General features: G+C 34.4%; 1 protein-coding gene across 1 annotated transcript in view; it reads right to left on the bottom strand.

Annotated features, from left to right (window-relative positions):
- Window positions 1-16,767, bottom strand: part of IRSp53 (Insulin receptor substrate 53 kDa) — a 205,927-nt gene that overhangs the window by 16,391 nt on the left and 172,769 nt on the right. Inside the window, exons 6-8 of the mRNA XM_043425960.1 lie at window positions 2,519-2,794; window positions 2,001-2,192; window positions 1,373-1,613 (exon numbers count right to left, since the gene is read on the bottom strand). Of these exons, the coding sequence (XP_043281895.1) occupies window positions 1,373-1,613; window positions 2,001-2,192; window positions 2,519-2,794 (709 nt within the window). The remainder of the gene's footprint in view (window positions 1-1,372; window positions 1,614-2,000; window positions 2,193-2,518; window positions 2,795-16,767) is intronic.

The raw sequence follows: 16,767 nt of genomic DNA, 5'->3' as shown, positions 1-16,767 counted from the left end.
AATTAGTTGAACCCCACATTCAATGACAAATCAATAAAAATAAAAATAATATTACAGAAACCTAACGTCATTACATTGAGTTAAGCGCAGTTCAATAATGATGGTGCTACTTCGATCGTGAACAAACATAATGTTAGAAGTACAGTACAAATTCATCATATTCGAAAAGTGAAAAATTAGGAAAGCTTTCGAAGTGATGGATATTCACCACTTCTCTCAAATTTCATTAGCACTACCTATGATTGTATGTGCAATCGAGTACAATGGGAAAAAAACCCCATTCAAATGCCATACATGTAGAGCCTTTTCATTTCTCCATACACGTTGATTCGTTCAAGTACACGTACACAAGTGAACAGAGAGGAAGCAGAACGGAGCGAGAGTAGACCACTTGATCTCTACCCTGTGTGTTTGCTCGACTGAACCCCTATATTTTTAGTGTCACGAGTTGGAGAACAATTGGAACTGGGCTCTTGGTCAAAGCAGCGAAACGAACGTTGAACGATATTCATGCATAAACAGTTCAACGATACAATCCTATCATGCTGCTGTGCCACTCGAAAAGTTCGTTTCCAATATGATTTATTTTTTTTAGCGTCATATACTTATGTGTATTCCTATATTCGGAAACGCGTACAAATATGTGGAGTAAAATTCGTGCGTCAAAACTACGACAGTATTTTTTTTATTGAAAAAAATTAGTTGTTGCTATCGCAAAGAATTTTGAATATAAATAAAAGAATAGATGTAAAATGGTAAATAAACTGAATTTGATGTATTTTTCCAGATTGCAGTGCTCGTTTAAGAATTGATGATCTCATATTGTTGAATGATTTTATCAGTTCGTGATCGGATAGATTATTATGAGCCGCTTTATATTAAATGGACAGTGCATTCAAAAGAATGTACCTATAGCAGGTGGATACTTATTGCTATAATTAGTCAAATTGCTATAATGCTAACAACATTTGATCTCTTTTGACCAAATTAATGCCACAGCACTGCATCCTATTTATAAAAACTGTACACATGTATATGTGAGCTATATTACTCTTATAAAATTTTAACAATGTCGTGACACAGTTATATGCATAATACATTTTGAGAAATCATTTTATAACCTTCCGATATTGCATGCATTTTACTCAAAGTATAAAAACCGACGATCTGCGCTTCGAACACCAATTTTTTTCCAAATATCATTCGTTTTCAAGATCAAATATCCTATCATCCGATCAAAATAATTAAGACGTGGAGAAATGAAGTATTTTTTATATAAGATCATTTTGTAAAAAAGTATCATCAGACCGTGATGCCGAATGGGCGGAGAATTATTTTGATATCGTATAATTGAAAAAAGTAGTATTCTTACCAGGTCCGAGAGAAAGCGATGAAGCATGAATATTAGCCTCGGACTTGGCTCGCGAAAGTGCTGGAGCTAGATTATTGTTGGCAGTAACATGAAGCGTAGACGGTGGATGACCTGGTGGCGGTGGTGGACCTAGACGAAGCTCGAGACAAGAACTGTCCATGCTTCGCGTTTTTCTCAACTGCGAGCTCATCGTTAACTCGGAACCACAATTCTCCTCGTCTTCGTGCCAAAACGATACTTGCTGTTGCGATGGGAATAGAAAAGTGTGCTTGTTGCAGTTTATTGGGACGATAAAATATCGATTAACATAGAGGGGATTAAATTTCTCGCCTATGTTAGAGTTAAATCGCTTCTCAAATGTAATTGTAAGATTTTTTTTAATGATATTACGTTACGATACTTCGTACGTTCAAAACGTTTTGTCAATGGACGCATCGTATTAATTTATATATAGTTAAAACTTTTATAAATTAGCTTTAAACAAAAATATAATCAACAAATTGACGAGACTCTCGAGTTGTGTAATTTTCCTGACATACCAATCTGTTAAAACAATTTTTTTTATATGCAAATACAAATTTTTAGAATGCATAATCAGAAGAAATGGGTCACGTATTCAAAAAAATACCCTTAGTCTCGAAGCAAACATATCCTCAACAGACTGGGGCAGATATTCCCTGGTGGCGGCAACCTCGCGCCACTCATCGACCGAGGGATGAAAAGCAGCAAGAGCAGTCTCGTGAAAGCTTGCGTAGTGTTTAGCTAGTGAGCACTGTCTTTCCAACACAAATCCATATCTTCTTCGCTCCTGGGTCATTGCCTTGAGAGGGTTGTAAAAATGGAGAGAAGTCAAAAAGAAGTATATCAGACACAAGAAAAGAATTTGCAGAGGCAAAACAAAACGATGGGAGTTTCGTGAAGGATAGAAAAGTGAGAGGAGAATGTTGAGGGGTTTCAAAAAAGCGTGTGTTGACTGAGAAAAAAAACTTAGCAAACTTCGAAGTGCCCGTGGCAGTTTACGTCAACAAGAAATACTCGAGTTTATCGTACGAATGAACAATCAAAAAGGCTCAAGTCACATTCTATCGAAATTTTCATCTACTCCGTTGCGCCCATGATGGATGTGTAGAAAATTCATTTACTCACATTCTTCAAGCTCTGCTCACAGAAAGCATCGAGCTTGGACTTTTCCTCCTCAAGTATCTGCATATTCTTCAGCTCTTTGTCCATTGCCAAGCCACTCTTGCTAGCACCACGTGACTTCTTCCGTTGCTTCTTCATCGTCGCTGCCGCCTTGCTGTAAGTCTCGGATCTCGTTTTGTGCTGCTGAAGAAATTTTTTTTGCTCGCTTTGCACAACTTTTGTATCCTTCGCCAAATTCGTCTCCAGTGGTACGAGCAAATCGACGTAGAAAGCTTTCAGCTGCAACGATAATAATAGTGAGGCTAATAATAGAAGTAATTTTAATTTCAATAATACTAATGTGAATCATGATAATCAGCGGTATATCGGAGCCATGGGGGCCTCTGGTCCAGCAAAATGACACATGATATTCATATCAAACTTATTATAATAATTAACCTGAATATTCAGATGACTTTTTCTACCCCATATCATTTCTACATAAAAACAATCTGATTGCCACTGCTTTGTGCAATCCTGTAACCCGATTTGAATTTTATATTTTTGCGAATTTTTTTCATGTAGATCCTGAGTAAACGGATGGTCCGATTCCAATCAATTGTTGTTTCCGCAGTGACCGTCACAAAGGAACCAATTATCAAGGACTAGTATTTAAAGAATTGAGACCAAAAAGAGTTGAACTCCAACTTCATACTTTTATAACAAGTTAAAAATTAGTTTATTTAAGAATTTACAAATTCGAGGTTTTATTGCATCGAGATCAACAAACTGCCAGAATTCTCGTCAAAGGATGCCGATTTTTGGTTAGTAGTCGGTAATTTAATAGATTCGGGGGTCTTCCTCTCCTCATATGCGATTATAACGTGATATTCCTATTAGAAATTTAAATACTGACATCGAGATTCGATGCGCTCGCTCGGGAACGTCGATATTTCGGCGTCAGTGCATTTACGCTGAGAGCGCTTATTATATATGGAGTCTTTATTTTATGAGTGAAATGTACGGGCACGACATCCCTCCCCTCTTTGGAGGACGAAATTTATTTCGGTTATTTTTACACGTAGATAAAAATAAACAAATTTGAATGCTCTTTCGGATACATTTTTCATTCTCATATAATTGATTTCCCTCTCATTTGTAGGATTTTTGTTTGTTGTACTAGAGGAGACGTATTTTTTGGAGTAAACGCGCGGAAAAATATCTGTAATTGACTTTATTCCTATCAAGTTGCTATTGCCCCGGTTAATCGCTCTCCGTGTGGCTACTTCGAGGTGATAAACAATTATTTTCATATGATTGGACATGTCACTTTCATCTACGAATATGCACTCAGATAACAGTACTTCCGGTATTTCCGATCCGTTACGTGTGGTGCGTGTACAATATAAACAGAATAAATACACCGTTATAAATTACATAGTTACTGATAAAATGATTTTCATGTGATTATACTTCGGCAAGCTCGGGCCAGAGGACGACAAGGCTGTCAATGTACTTGTCCCGAGACTTTATACAGACTCTACGCATTTCTAGTGACATTTTACACAGACCTTCTTTTTGACGATATAAGAAACCGTGTAAAAGGAATTTTGGCGCATCACAATATTTTTCGAGGTATCAAATTTTTAAAGTTATTTTGAGCATAGTCGGATAGGTTATCTATACGGTATTGTCGCTCTCGCGCATCCAATATCTCCACCCCGCCCCCTGACCCTTGCATCGTATGCGGAATCATTGGCCACAGAAATAATTGGCTGGGTCCGGAGCATCTTCGTATGTGTTTGCGAAATCGTTAGACGCATGAAAACAATTGGTTGAGTTCGGAACATCTTTAGATGCGTGGGCGGAATCAAGTAGAGTTCGTGCAAATGAAACATTTTGCAGATAAAGTAGAGGTATTCGAAGTGTGGGAAAACAATACTATAATGCATCTGACCTTAATAAAAAATGACTTTCAAAATATGAGATCGCCAAAAATCTTTTTACTTACTATCTGATATCGACAAAAAAAACCGAATTCCAGCGAAACCGCGGTAACAGCTCTAGCTATTCGAAAGTATGTACAGCCGAATGAAGAATCTCTGACATGGTTTTTCAAAATGTGAAAAGAATTCTGCTTGGATCCTTAAAGAGCGTGAAAAATCGCTGACTGTTTCAAGCTTCACTGTGAAAATAATTCTCTCGGTCTTAAAAGCGACAAAAACGTTAGAGCTTAAATGGGGTGGTTAAATGTTCTCTGTATGTAAGAAGAAAAAAATTCAAACGGAAGAAGCAAGCTCGTGAGACCAGTAGAAATGCGAACTGACCCTCATGACGTGTCGTCGTAAAGGAATAATTCTCTGTCGCGACTTGACCCCGTTTCTTTGTTTTTTCTCACAGCAGCTTAATTACACTCCCCGTGAAAAGAGACCACGGGGTGAATGGATGCTTTTTTATCGTTTTTTTCTTTTCATCCACTCGCGCATTAAAAAAAATTTGTTTGCGCTCTCATAACAGCTTGCAGATGTTACATCAGAGCTGGGATAAAAACTAGCCCAGGAAACATGCTCGCCCACGTTGAAAGATCCATGTCATAGTTTAATTGGCGGAAACAAGCTTTCCAACTCTCGTTTTTTCTCATCGTTCGTTCTCTTCCTTCTTTTATATTTTTTCTTCTTTCTCAATTACGAAGTGGAAATATATGAAAGCTCACCGTACAACAAAGTTAACAAAAAAAGTAACGAAAGAAAAAACAAAATTGTAAACAGAAAAGCTCCGTTTTATAAAGGAAAGGTTTCGATAAAAAAAAAATCCGGCAATAAAGTGATGAACATATAACACATGTTTTCATCTCGTTCGAATTAGCAAAGTATGGTGAAAGAGGGGAAGACCGAGAGTCATGGAACTCACAAATTTGCTCTTCCAATTTGCATCGGAAGTGGGAGCGGGTATAGAAGTGAACGCATACAGAATTCTAGCTCCCATCGTAATTGAATATAAAATACATTATATTCGGATTTTTTTAATACACTTGCGCTATTTCTATACATCAACATTGAATTTCACTATAATTAAATATCGCATTCATGTAGTTGACAATACAAATTTTCGTTAACCCGAATACATAAAACAACAATTGATTAAGTATATTGTGCCAACTCCATTAATTATTTTTACTTTTTTATGTTTAGGGGGTACAATTCATTAACACAACGTATATTGAGCGGAAATGGAAAACCTACCGTATGTGTATATTTTTTGTTTTTTTTTTTATCAGGATTTCAAAATTAAATTTCGTGATAATTAATGTATGGATCGCCGTTTAACATGTACTTTTCCGTTTTTTCAGAAATCTACGGTATTTCAGTTGCCATGAGGGGGTGTGTGTATACGTGAATATGGCTTGTGGAGATTCGCCAAATCCCTCGAGTGCGAGTCCCCTCCTCTGCCTGCAGTTTTCACAACCCCTCCCCAATCGTCACGTTAATTAAACGCCGCGTACAACGCTACACACCCTCTCTGTTGATACGTATGCAATTTTTTACGAATAATTTAAACGCGGATTTCCACCTCGATAAACAAGGATCCCAGATCTAGATAAAAACACGCTGTCTGTGTCCGCAACGCTTTTTTTCAAGCTTGAGCATTTTTGTTTTTTGTTATATATTATTTTTTTATCGTTATTACATTTCTTCTTTGTTTCTTCGTAACAAAAGCTGCGAGAATGAGAAAAAAATCTCAAAGGGTGTGATACTAAACTCAATTCTCTTTAACTGCAGTAATATTTCCCCTCATTCTTTTAACTTTTTCACCTCTGGGAAAAAAACGATTCTATACAGAGGGCTCCACTTCTACACTTAGTTAGCCACTTCAGAATCTTTTATTTTTTGAATAAGCTTAACGATTTTTTATAATTTTCCATGCGTTGGTAAAACCTATCCTCACTTTTTTCAAATAATCTTCCGTGACTGTCGAGCGAGATGTTGATTTTTTCGTAACTTGAATGATTTTTTTCAAATCTTCAAAGCTCTGCAAAAAATGGACCAAATCGAACTTTCCTTTTCAAAGTAATGGTTTTTTTTTGAGTTCGACAACGAAAACGAAATCATTATCAAATTTTCTTCTTCAATTTTATTCAGATATGAAGGGTAAAATGATTACGTATGTCGATTGTTTTCGAATATTCTCATAAAAATTGTGATCTGAACGAGGATTTTCATCAGATTTATCGTGGGTATACCATTCGTTTTATTCCATTCCTCAATTTGAAATTTCTTTCCGTTTTTTGAACTAGTTTCCTTCAATATCGATATTTGTCTTGGCTAGTAGTGCGTACAAAGAGGAAATGAAACCATGAACGAGAAGGGAGGATGGGTTAGTAAGAAGGATCAACAAAAAACTATAACTTTTAATTTTGAAATTATCATCAAAATTGTAATGGAAAATATTAAATTACTGATTTATTAGTAAGTTGAAAACTATTGAAAGAATATTTTCAATTATCTGAAAAAAATTGACTATAAACAAGTTCTAAATATTCAAAAAATAGAAACATTGCGGAAATTATTTTCAAATACTTGTCAGATGAAGTTTTATCATCGTATTAACAATTCAAATATTCTCGCTTATCGAATCGAAGATCTATCGATACTCCTCTCAACCGTCGCCGATTCTAGGATCACGAGGATTTTCGTCCTCTTCCTTGGGGACCGTCATACGAGAAACACCGAAACCCGCTCATCACTTGATCACGTCTATATCGATACAGCCACGTAAAACGAGTCTGTGCGAATTGGGCTTGACTGCCTTAATTGTCAAGACATACCAACTGGAGATCTCGAGCTATCGTCGCGCTGATGGCTGTCCTAGATCTTCAGGTACTCAGAGCACAAAAAGAGCCATCGAGGGATTGGTACACTCACGAGATAAGTTGACCAGTGCTATTTCTCCGTACTTTTGTACGGCGCAAAACTCGTGTCTGCTACCGCGTCATTGAACTTTAAAATCATCGAAATTCCGGTATGTGCGTGCGTGTACGTCTGTGAGTGAGTTAGTGTGATACTATTTGCAACTGCTCTTTTGTAACTCGTAAGAGTGTGCTTATGGGCTTGTCTAGATGTCTTTATATTCTTGATACATATGAGGGCATTTTAATGCCCTTCATAGCCAATCTGCGATCGTGGCTTTTTCAGTTGCAAGATTCAATACTGAAAGTCTGTACCTGCTCATTTTTAGATGCGGTCAAATATTTTGTCAGCAAATATCTATGGAAACAGAAAAAATTTCGGAATTTTGTTGGATGCAATGAACACTGTCATTTCAATGTAACGTCATGACTTTGAAGAACTTTTTACAATTTTGGTCTAATTAATTTGAACAGATTGTGGTAAACTGTGGAACTAAAATATAGGTGATTGAACTACAGGGAATATCTGCAAACTTATTTTAAAGAATCTAAAACCTATTTTCAATCAGATTCTTCAATATTTCTAAAAATTTTTCTTCTCAATGACTTGTTGGGACACAGTGGCGTTAGTGCAGTGGCGCTGGTGAAGTGAATGTATCGCCGTCTATCGGCATTCAGTCGAACGAAATTTCCAATTACGTAAAACTATTTTTATTGTATTAAATTTAATTAAATAATTCAATTCTTGTTAAGATTGTAAATGAGATCTTCAGGCCATACTTTTGTTAAGCATTGGATGAAAATTTCGGAACATAAATTGAATAGAAAATACTCGCGCATGCGCAATTTGAGCACTGGTCGAATTGACCAGTCACAATCTGCATACAATATTATAACATTTAGGAACAAATTTCGACGGGGAATCCCAGGTGCGAGATTAAATCTGGGAACGAATCACAACACTGGTCAAAGTCCAGATGAACTATTATTATTATTTATTGATTTAAAAGCGTATAAAGGTCGAGCGCGGAAACTCAACGAGGCCTCGCCATATCTCGAAATTCTGACTTACGTACGTACGCCGAAAACATTCAGAAGACAATGAAGAATCAAAACAATTTTCCTTTCCTTTTCAAACTAGAAAGGCCGGCTTCATTCGAATTCGTTTGAGTACAAAATTTTTAATGCGAGATTTCCCATTTTTCTGTATATATTTAAGATTTTTGAGTAGATTTCCTACCTTTTCGCATCGGGAGTTTTAACAACAGTTCGGGTTCGTTTTGTTTCAAGATTCTTGATGTAAACTTAATCCTTTTTTTTGTTTGATTTTTATTCAATTGCTTCTTACGTGGCTAATAAATTGAAAAACAAACTTCTTCATTGAAATTCAAGATGGATTGTTATTTTTTTGAGATAGATAAAAAAGTTTTACTTGTAAATTATATCTAGTCATAAGGAAAGGAATTATTTTTTGTTTGTAAAAAACGACTGCGAAATTATTAAAAAGTAAAATACTGGAAAATCGGAAATTGCACGCAAAAACTAATTAAAATTTCCTTTATTGCAAAGAAAACCACGATCAATTATTATTGAATAATTTATTTTTAATTTTCCCATTTAAAAACACCGCATTCTCGTTTTTCTTTCATGCCCGTTCTTCATTGAACACACGGGTGACAGTATGCTCACTAGCACAATCGTACCATTATAGTATTTTTTTCGACAAAATTTCTTGAATTTACCTATTCATTGGATTCCAATGATAAATTTTTGTTACTCTCAGTAACAAAGGCATCTGAAAACTTTTTCAATAATTCAAATTTTTTCGATTCGTTTTCCCCGGAATATATTCCACGACGAGAACACATATAATGAACACCAAGTCTACCCGAATTGGTCATTATTGAATATATCTGTATAGTATTCTGGAACCAGAAATTCTTATGCCATTTAAAAGGACTTCCACTGAGGACTTTTTGTAGTATCTTTTTAAATCCATACAAGCGTAATCAAAGATAAAGCCATTTGACTACGAAGTGATGAAGCAGGACAAGTCCTTCTAACACGTATTTAAACATAATTTCATAATAAATAAAAAAATAATCGGAATTTCATGATTCTTCATTGTTATTTGTTGCTACCATAAAATGAAAAAAAAAAAAAAAAAAACAGAAAAAGAGATATGTGAGTTATGTGAGATGTGAGTATGTGAGATATATGAGATATGTTATATGTCGAGATGTTTGAATTTTAACCTATAAATGACGTGACATTTATACACACCGATAATTCATGACGTATCTTTCAACTTAATTGTTTTATGGTTGATTTTTTTTAAATCTCAAAATAAAATAGCACTGTTCCTTTGTAAAAAAGCCTGAACTTTCCGAAAAAAATATTTTAAAATATAAAAAATGGTGCATTAGGAGAAAAAACGATTTTAAAGGTATAATTGCTTTTTCGGGATTTATCTGATCCCTGAGAATATTTAAAATATTTTTATCGAAAAGCTGAGATTTATTCACATAAAAATTACTACGTTTAGTGTTCCAAAAAATAGTTCAGAGGTTCGATATTTCCAATACAAAAAGTTAATCATTGCAAATTTTCAAATTTTCAAACCTCTATAACTTAGAAACGGCTCGACAGAAAAATTTGAAAAAAATCATGAAAGCTCACAGCGATACGTACTTTTGAAAAGCAATGACCATTATGCACAATTGAGACCCTCCAGCAAAAATTAATTTCATAATCGGTGGAATGATCCATATATTCGTACATTGCGAAAAAAATTTTACTTTAGTTTTTTATCTCCAGACGTTTACGAAAAATAAAAAAAAAAACTTTAGAAAAACCATTGAAACAACCTTTAGATGTTTTTTCTCCAAACTCAAATTTTGAAAGAATCAATTCCTGATTGAGTGCTAAGTTTTGTCGTTTCAACACCGGAAAATCAATTTTTTTTATTGTTGTTTTTCACTAAGAAAGAAAAAATTTTGACGTCGTTGGCATCACCTCTAAAAGTTTTTTTAGATGTCCCAAATTTTGAGAGAATTACTTTTTCTTTATGTATTAACATAATCACTTGCGATTGCGACTTTGAAGAAAATACAAATTTTTTTTTGAATCACACTAAAATAGTGATACTATGTAGAGAAACATAGTTTCTCTCCCAACCGGGCAAATATTCCTCTTTCGCCGTTCTCCATCCCAGATGACTGTGCAAATTTGAACGGGATTGGAATGAGCGCGGCGAGCACGCTTTACGACCACTTCGTCTCGTTTTCCTTTTTTCTCGCGTTTTGATCCAGCTCTCTTTTTCTGCCCACCAACGATTACTTTTATTTTTTCACATTTTTTCATTTTTACCGGTTTTTTTCTATTTCCGTATCAACCCCTTGGTTTATTCTTTGTCTGGCGGTGCTTCTTTGTATCAACAGTACCATATACACGATACACTTTTAGCACGAATGTCTATCTCATTGATACAAAGGAAAAGCACTGAAAAAGAGAAGGAAAAAGATACGACTTTTACCTAGATTATCACCGGTCAAATTAAAGAGCAATCGTTAACTCGGGTCTCAGCGAGAGATTGCCATTACATCTCTGTGGTGGATTTTGTACGTCCGATGAATCTTCGAACGACACCAGTTCACGACTCCAATTTTGTTCGGGTTTTCTGAATTTTATTTTTCAAACCTTCAAATCTAGGCTAACCATAAAAATCTCCACTCGGGAAAAAAATATTCGGACAAGTATATTGATGATCGCCCGGTCTATGTGAAAAAAATGCTCAAAACTTACTGAAAGTTATTTAAAAACGTGAAAAAAGTTGAAATACACTTCTTAAAAATATTACAATCTCATAACACCGAAAAGCCTCGCTTAAAAACATTTTGAAAAACGATGTTCCATACCCCTCATTTTATTCTGACAGAGAAACAACTAAATGAATTGAAAAAGTTTCCATCCAAGTTGCGCGTAATATTAAAATTTATTATATTGATTTGAGATGAAATGTTAATTCCTTCAAGACAATTCAAAAATGAAAATAAAAAAATTAACTTTATCTACAGGAACCACTTCGAATTATTCTAGAAAACCAATAACTTAGAGAAGAAAGAAGAAATCTGAACCTAAATTATTTGTAGCAATAAAACTGATGATATCGATTGGAGGCCAAATATTAATTAGTGATTTGTAATATACGTATTTATTGGGAGTTCAAAAGATTCATTTTCTGAAAATCGTTAATTATATTATTCACTTTTAACATTATAAAATTATGTTTGGATAGGGGTTGAGAATACCCGACCGCTTCAGGACGATTCAATAAAATCACTTATGCAAATTGTAGTCGACAATCATAAAAACCTAGAAATCTTGCTTTCCAATATTTAAAACAATACTAATCCATTTTTTTATAATCAAAACATATCAACATTACGCGCTGAAAATCGTTATCTACGTTATTTCATTTTAGTATTATGAAATTATGTTTAAATACGTATTAAAAGTACTTATCCGGTCGTCTGGTTTTTCTTCAAATTGCTCATTCAAATAAAAGTAAAATAGGAAGTTTATTTATGTGGTAATGTTCTGGGACGGTAATTAATGAAAAAATGATTTTTCTTCAAATTCCAGGAAAGGCTCGTGTCTTCATTAAAATGAATTAATCATCATAGTAATTAATTATTATAGTTTTTTGTAAAATGTTTGTAAATTTTCGTGTAAAAATTTGTGTTGTTATATTGGTTTGTTCATTTTGATTTTGCTTTTGATGAATTAAACAAAGTATTAACCATACCGTAGACTTGAGTCTACGTAAAAGAGTATATACCAGATGATGGCACAGAATATGGAATTCGAAACCGGAACAGAAGGCCATTAATGATGATATAAACTGATTGGAAGATTTGGATGTTACATGCACAAAAAAGCTTGTGCTAATGACATGGAACTAAACAGCACCCTCGGGTCTTTTTTTTCATTAAATGATTTTATCATTATTTTACTGTATTATATTTTTATATTATTTTTTATAATATTATTATATATTTTGTGGCATAATTGTAGTGTATAATACGATCATGGTATGATGGAATGTGAAAAAAATTTCAATTCTGTCGTAACGTGAAGATTCTTTCTTCTCGACACGTATACGAAGTGAGTAAATTTTTAAAGATATCTTTTGCATGTCGAAAACCGTCTTTCTATATTGGATACCTTATACTGGCTTCACTTCTTGGCTTACTTTTTTTAGGTGATTCATATGTTGAAGAACCGAATACTAATACCGTTCGTGAACAAGCTACATAAATATATGTTCGTATAGAAAGTGTTGCTTAATACTCTTCACGCGCGAGAGTATCGATTCATCATAAATCTCTAGCTGACTCGTTTCCGCATGTCTGGCCAGTTACCGGGGCCTACTACTTATTACAGTCGAATGGAAGAGCCGATAGATGGGAGGATTAAGCACGCAGGGTTCTATTTGAACCACGCAAGAAAAAATGGAAACCCTACCGCTACGGATTCTACGAAACGAGATTTTCTGAAACAGGCAGCTATAAATCAAATTACATTTGTGTGACCCCTCAACAACTTAAATAATAAAATTTAGTTCTCTTTTCTCCCTCTACTACTCACACATACATGCTCGCGCGTGCGCTCGATCATCAAGTTTTCAGTACAAATTCATTCTCAGGGCGCTAGGTCAATATATCCCAACAATAATAATCCAGACGAAAAACACCTAGTAAATTATTATTCTCAGTCAATTTTGAACAAGTACATTCTAACTAGAGTAGAGTCAGATACTGTGTTATACCGGGTTTCATTGTGTGAGTGGTGTTGCTCGTTGGAAAACACCCTTTAGATAATATCTGATGAGAGTTGTAGATTTGTCCTGAGGACTAACGCAATTTTAGCATCAGTTTAGTAAACATTCAAAAATCGAAAAGTGATACATAGCACACGCATTCGTTCGCACACACGTGCATTAGGGTGGTCGTTAATTAGGTCACATGTGAATTTCTCAAGTCCCCTCGTAAAAACACAATCAAGATGTATAAAAAATGAGGTGTGAGAATTTTTAAGACGCCCGGAAAATTTTAAACTGTGCCCCTAGAGGTTTGAATTTCGAAGGCAAAAATAAATGTATTTTGTCATGCTCTCACTCAATCGTTTCTCCTACGTTTAATATTGGTGAGAAAAATATAAAACTCATCACATATATTATGTATATTATAAGGTATGAAATTTATTTTTTTTAGATTTTTCCAACAACTATTATTATAATTACCAGCAGTACACAGATAACCTTATTTTTGACTTTTTAAGTTATTCACGTCGACCATTGCTGGTTGTGTCTGTTGCTATTTTAATAGAATTTTCGATTATATCTATAAAATGCCGTACTTAAAAGTTCAATTTTTGTAAAAGCTCTGGAAATTCCCTAGAACTAAATTTGAATTTCAAATTTAAACAAAAAAATAATTTCAAATAAATGAAATAAATCGTATGAAAAATTAACTATAAAATACCATTTGGTAATATATTGCCACGTAAGCGTTTGACAGACCGCTTTAAACATTGTTTACGTTTGATACCTCTAGGTCACCTGTAGCAAACTCATTGTAAAGAAAATCAAGATACCAGCTCCAAGTAAGCGGTCCGTCAAACGTTTACGTTGAAATATATTACCAAATGGGATTTTATAGTTAATTTTTCGTACGATTCGAAATTCACTGATTTTTCATAATTCGATGTATAAAAATATAACACATGTAATTTTATCGTTCATAAGAGTTGAATCTTGAATTACAATAATTTATTTCATTTATTTGAAATTATCTTTTTGTTCAAATTTGAAATTCAAATTTAGTTCTAGGGAATTTCCAGGGCTTTCACAAATATTGAATTTTTAGGTACGGAATTTTATGGATATAGTCGAAAATTTTATTAAAATAGCAACAGACACAACCAGCAACGGTTGACAGGAATAACTTAAAAAGTCAAAAATAAGTAATTGTAATAATAGCTGGTAATTATAATAATAGTTGCTGGAAAAATCTAAAAAAAATAAATTTCATACCTTATAATATACGCAATATATATGCTGAGTTTTAGATTTTGTGACCCAAATAACGACCACCCTAACGTGCATACATCATCTATCATAGCAATCATATTCTTACATGTCAATTTTCTAAAATATTAACAACAATGTCATTTGTGATACTGTTCATTCACCATAAGAAATCATTCAAAAATATTTTCATTTTTTTCTAGAAAAAATCTTTTTACGGACAGGAGAAAGGCCGCTTCCGCGTTGGATCCAGGCTCAAAATTTTCCGTATAAATAGAACGATCACAATAAGTTTTTTCGCATTTTGAAATTCTGGCTCAAAAATTTTTATTTTATGAAAATCAGGTAGGTAATAACAAAAACCTTGAAGAAAAGTAACGCCATTTTTTTTACCAATTTATAACTTTTTTGGGGTCTGATAACGAAATTTGAAAAAATTCTGAGAAACTTCATTGGTAAAGTAGAAAAGGATAAAAAAGTTTCTGCCAAATCGAAAGGGGTCGATTTGGCAAAAAAGTATATGGGCCATTCCTATATACTGGTAATAAATGGCATATACTTTTTTGATAATTTATAATTTATAATAATAATTACTATAATGTACATAATAACAGTATAAAAATACTTTGAAAGAGTAAAACGCTAACGCCAAGTATTAAAAAACCGCAACTTTAATTCTGCATGATCTGCCTATGTTGTCATTATTAATCAATTCAAAATTTCATTCCCTTTGTTGCTATGGTAAGAAGACAGGGTGATCATGATAGGAAAAAAATATGAGATCATTATAGCGTAGCCCAGAACAGTGAATGAATTTCAGTTTCTGGAGGGAAACGTGTAACAACGGTTCCGACTAGATGGTTTGCTTGCCTCAAGTGATCCCGAAATGATTCTGCGATTATTAAAATTTTGTACCAGCTCAGGATTCTGACTGTATTTACTATGTCGACGACTGCAGCGCCAATGAATAAAAGAACTAAAACAGAGCGTCTTTTAACACCGAAAGTAACCTCGGGGACGCCAGTGTCGATTTGGCTCGCCCCACCATGACTTCGGACATAGCGAATAACACAATTCCGCAAAATATGATATAAAGATGTAACGAATTGGTCGCGCATTCTATGAGCGATCTACATGAGCGGTCCTTGCTAATTATAAAGCGAACTCGTTCTCTTTGGTTTCGGGAAATTGATCGATGCAACGCCTCCGAGACCGCTCCATCGCACAAGACGACGAATCAATAGACGTTTCTATATTTCTTGGATCTCGCGTGACCACCTGAATTCTGCGGTAATTATACGAGCTGTAAGGTACCACCAACACAGAAGAAAGAGCCAACGTGAGAAAATCTTCGAAAATAAAAAATAAGCAAAGTTATCATTTTGTATGGAATTCATCTCGTCAAGTGAATTATTGTCGCACCTCAAAGATTCATATTTACACGTATCTGCGGGCTTCTCTGTGTACATGCATATGCGTGAAATAATGGTATGAATGCAATATCAATCTCCTGAACACTTTGTAAATAAAAATATTTTTCAATACCCGTAAAAAGATCATCATTCAAAATTTTAAAAATATTACAACGAAAAGCACAAATAGGCGTATGGAGCATTCCATGTCAACTCAAATTACGGTGAAAAGTCACATCTCATCCTTTTAGCGAGAGATCACTCAAGGGGAAAAAGGGAAATCTATATTTTGTTGCAAAGATCCATCAGGGGTATTACATCGGGGAAAACACTTGGAGTCAAGAGGAAAAGGAGTTTTGCTACGATGTGGGAGCAGTGATAACAGTCGGTTATATTGCTCAGTGACTTGAAGAGTCTTGCCGAGAATCAAGAACTTTGCGACTGTACAGTTCAACGGACTCTTCCACGAACGTTTGTTTTATTCGGTCTCTCATCTTTTTTCCTCCCCCACTTACTATTTTCGTACCGTCTCTTTGTCGATCCAGAATCCAGTAAGAGTTCTTGCTCGACAAGGCATATCCAACAGCAATTCAATTTCTTCGGCATTTCTTATTCTGTTTTTTTAGTTCTATTCTCTTTTTTACACTGTACTCCTTATAATTTTTATTATTTGTTCTCCCGCTCTAAAATAAAAAATAAAAAAAAAAAATATTCGTCTGATCTTGACGCGCTTTGATCACTCCACCCCTTCAATTTTTTTTCCCAATGCCATGAAAAGGCTATCGTTTGAAGAACGTGGTATGAAAGTATCTATAGAATAAAAAAGATAAAACAAGTGCGAAGGGTGGGAAAGTATTATCGTATG

Source organism: Venturia canescens, chromosome 8 (genome assembly GCF_019457755.1).
Source record: "Venturia canescens isolate UGA chromosome 8, ASM1945775v1, whole genome shotgun sequence".
Taxonomy (NCBI): domain Eukaryota; kingdom Metazoa; phylum Arthropoda; class Insecta; order Hymenoptera; family Ichneumonidae; genus Venturia; species Venturia canescens.
The sequence above is the reverse complement of the archived record's forward strand: the minus strand, read 5'-3'. Positions and strand labels throughout refer to the sequence as shown.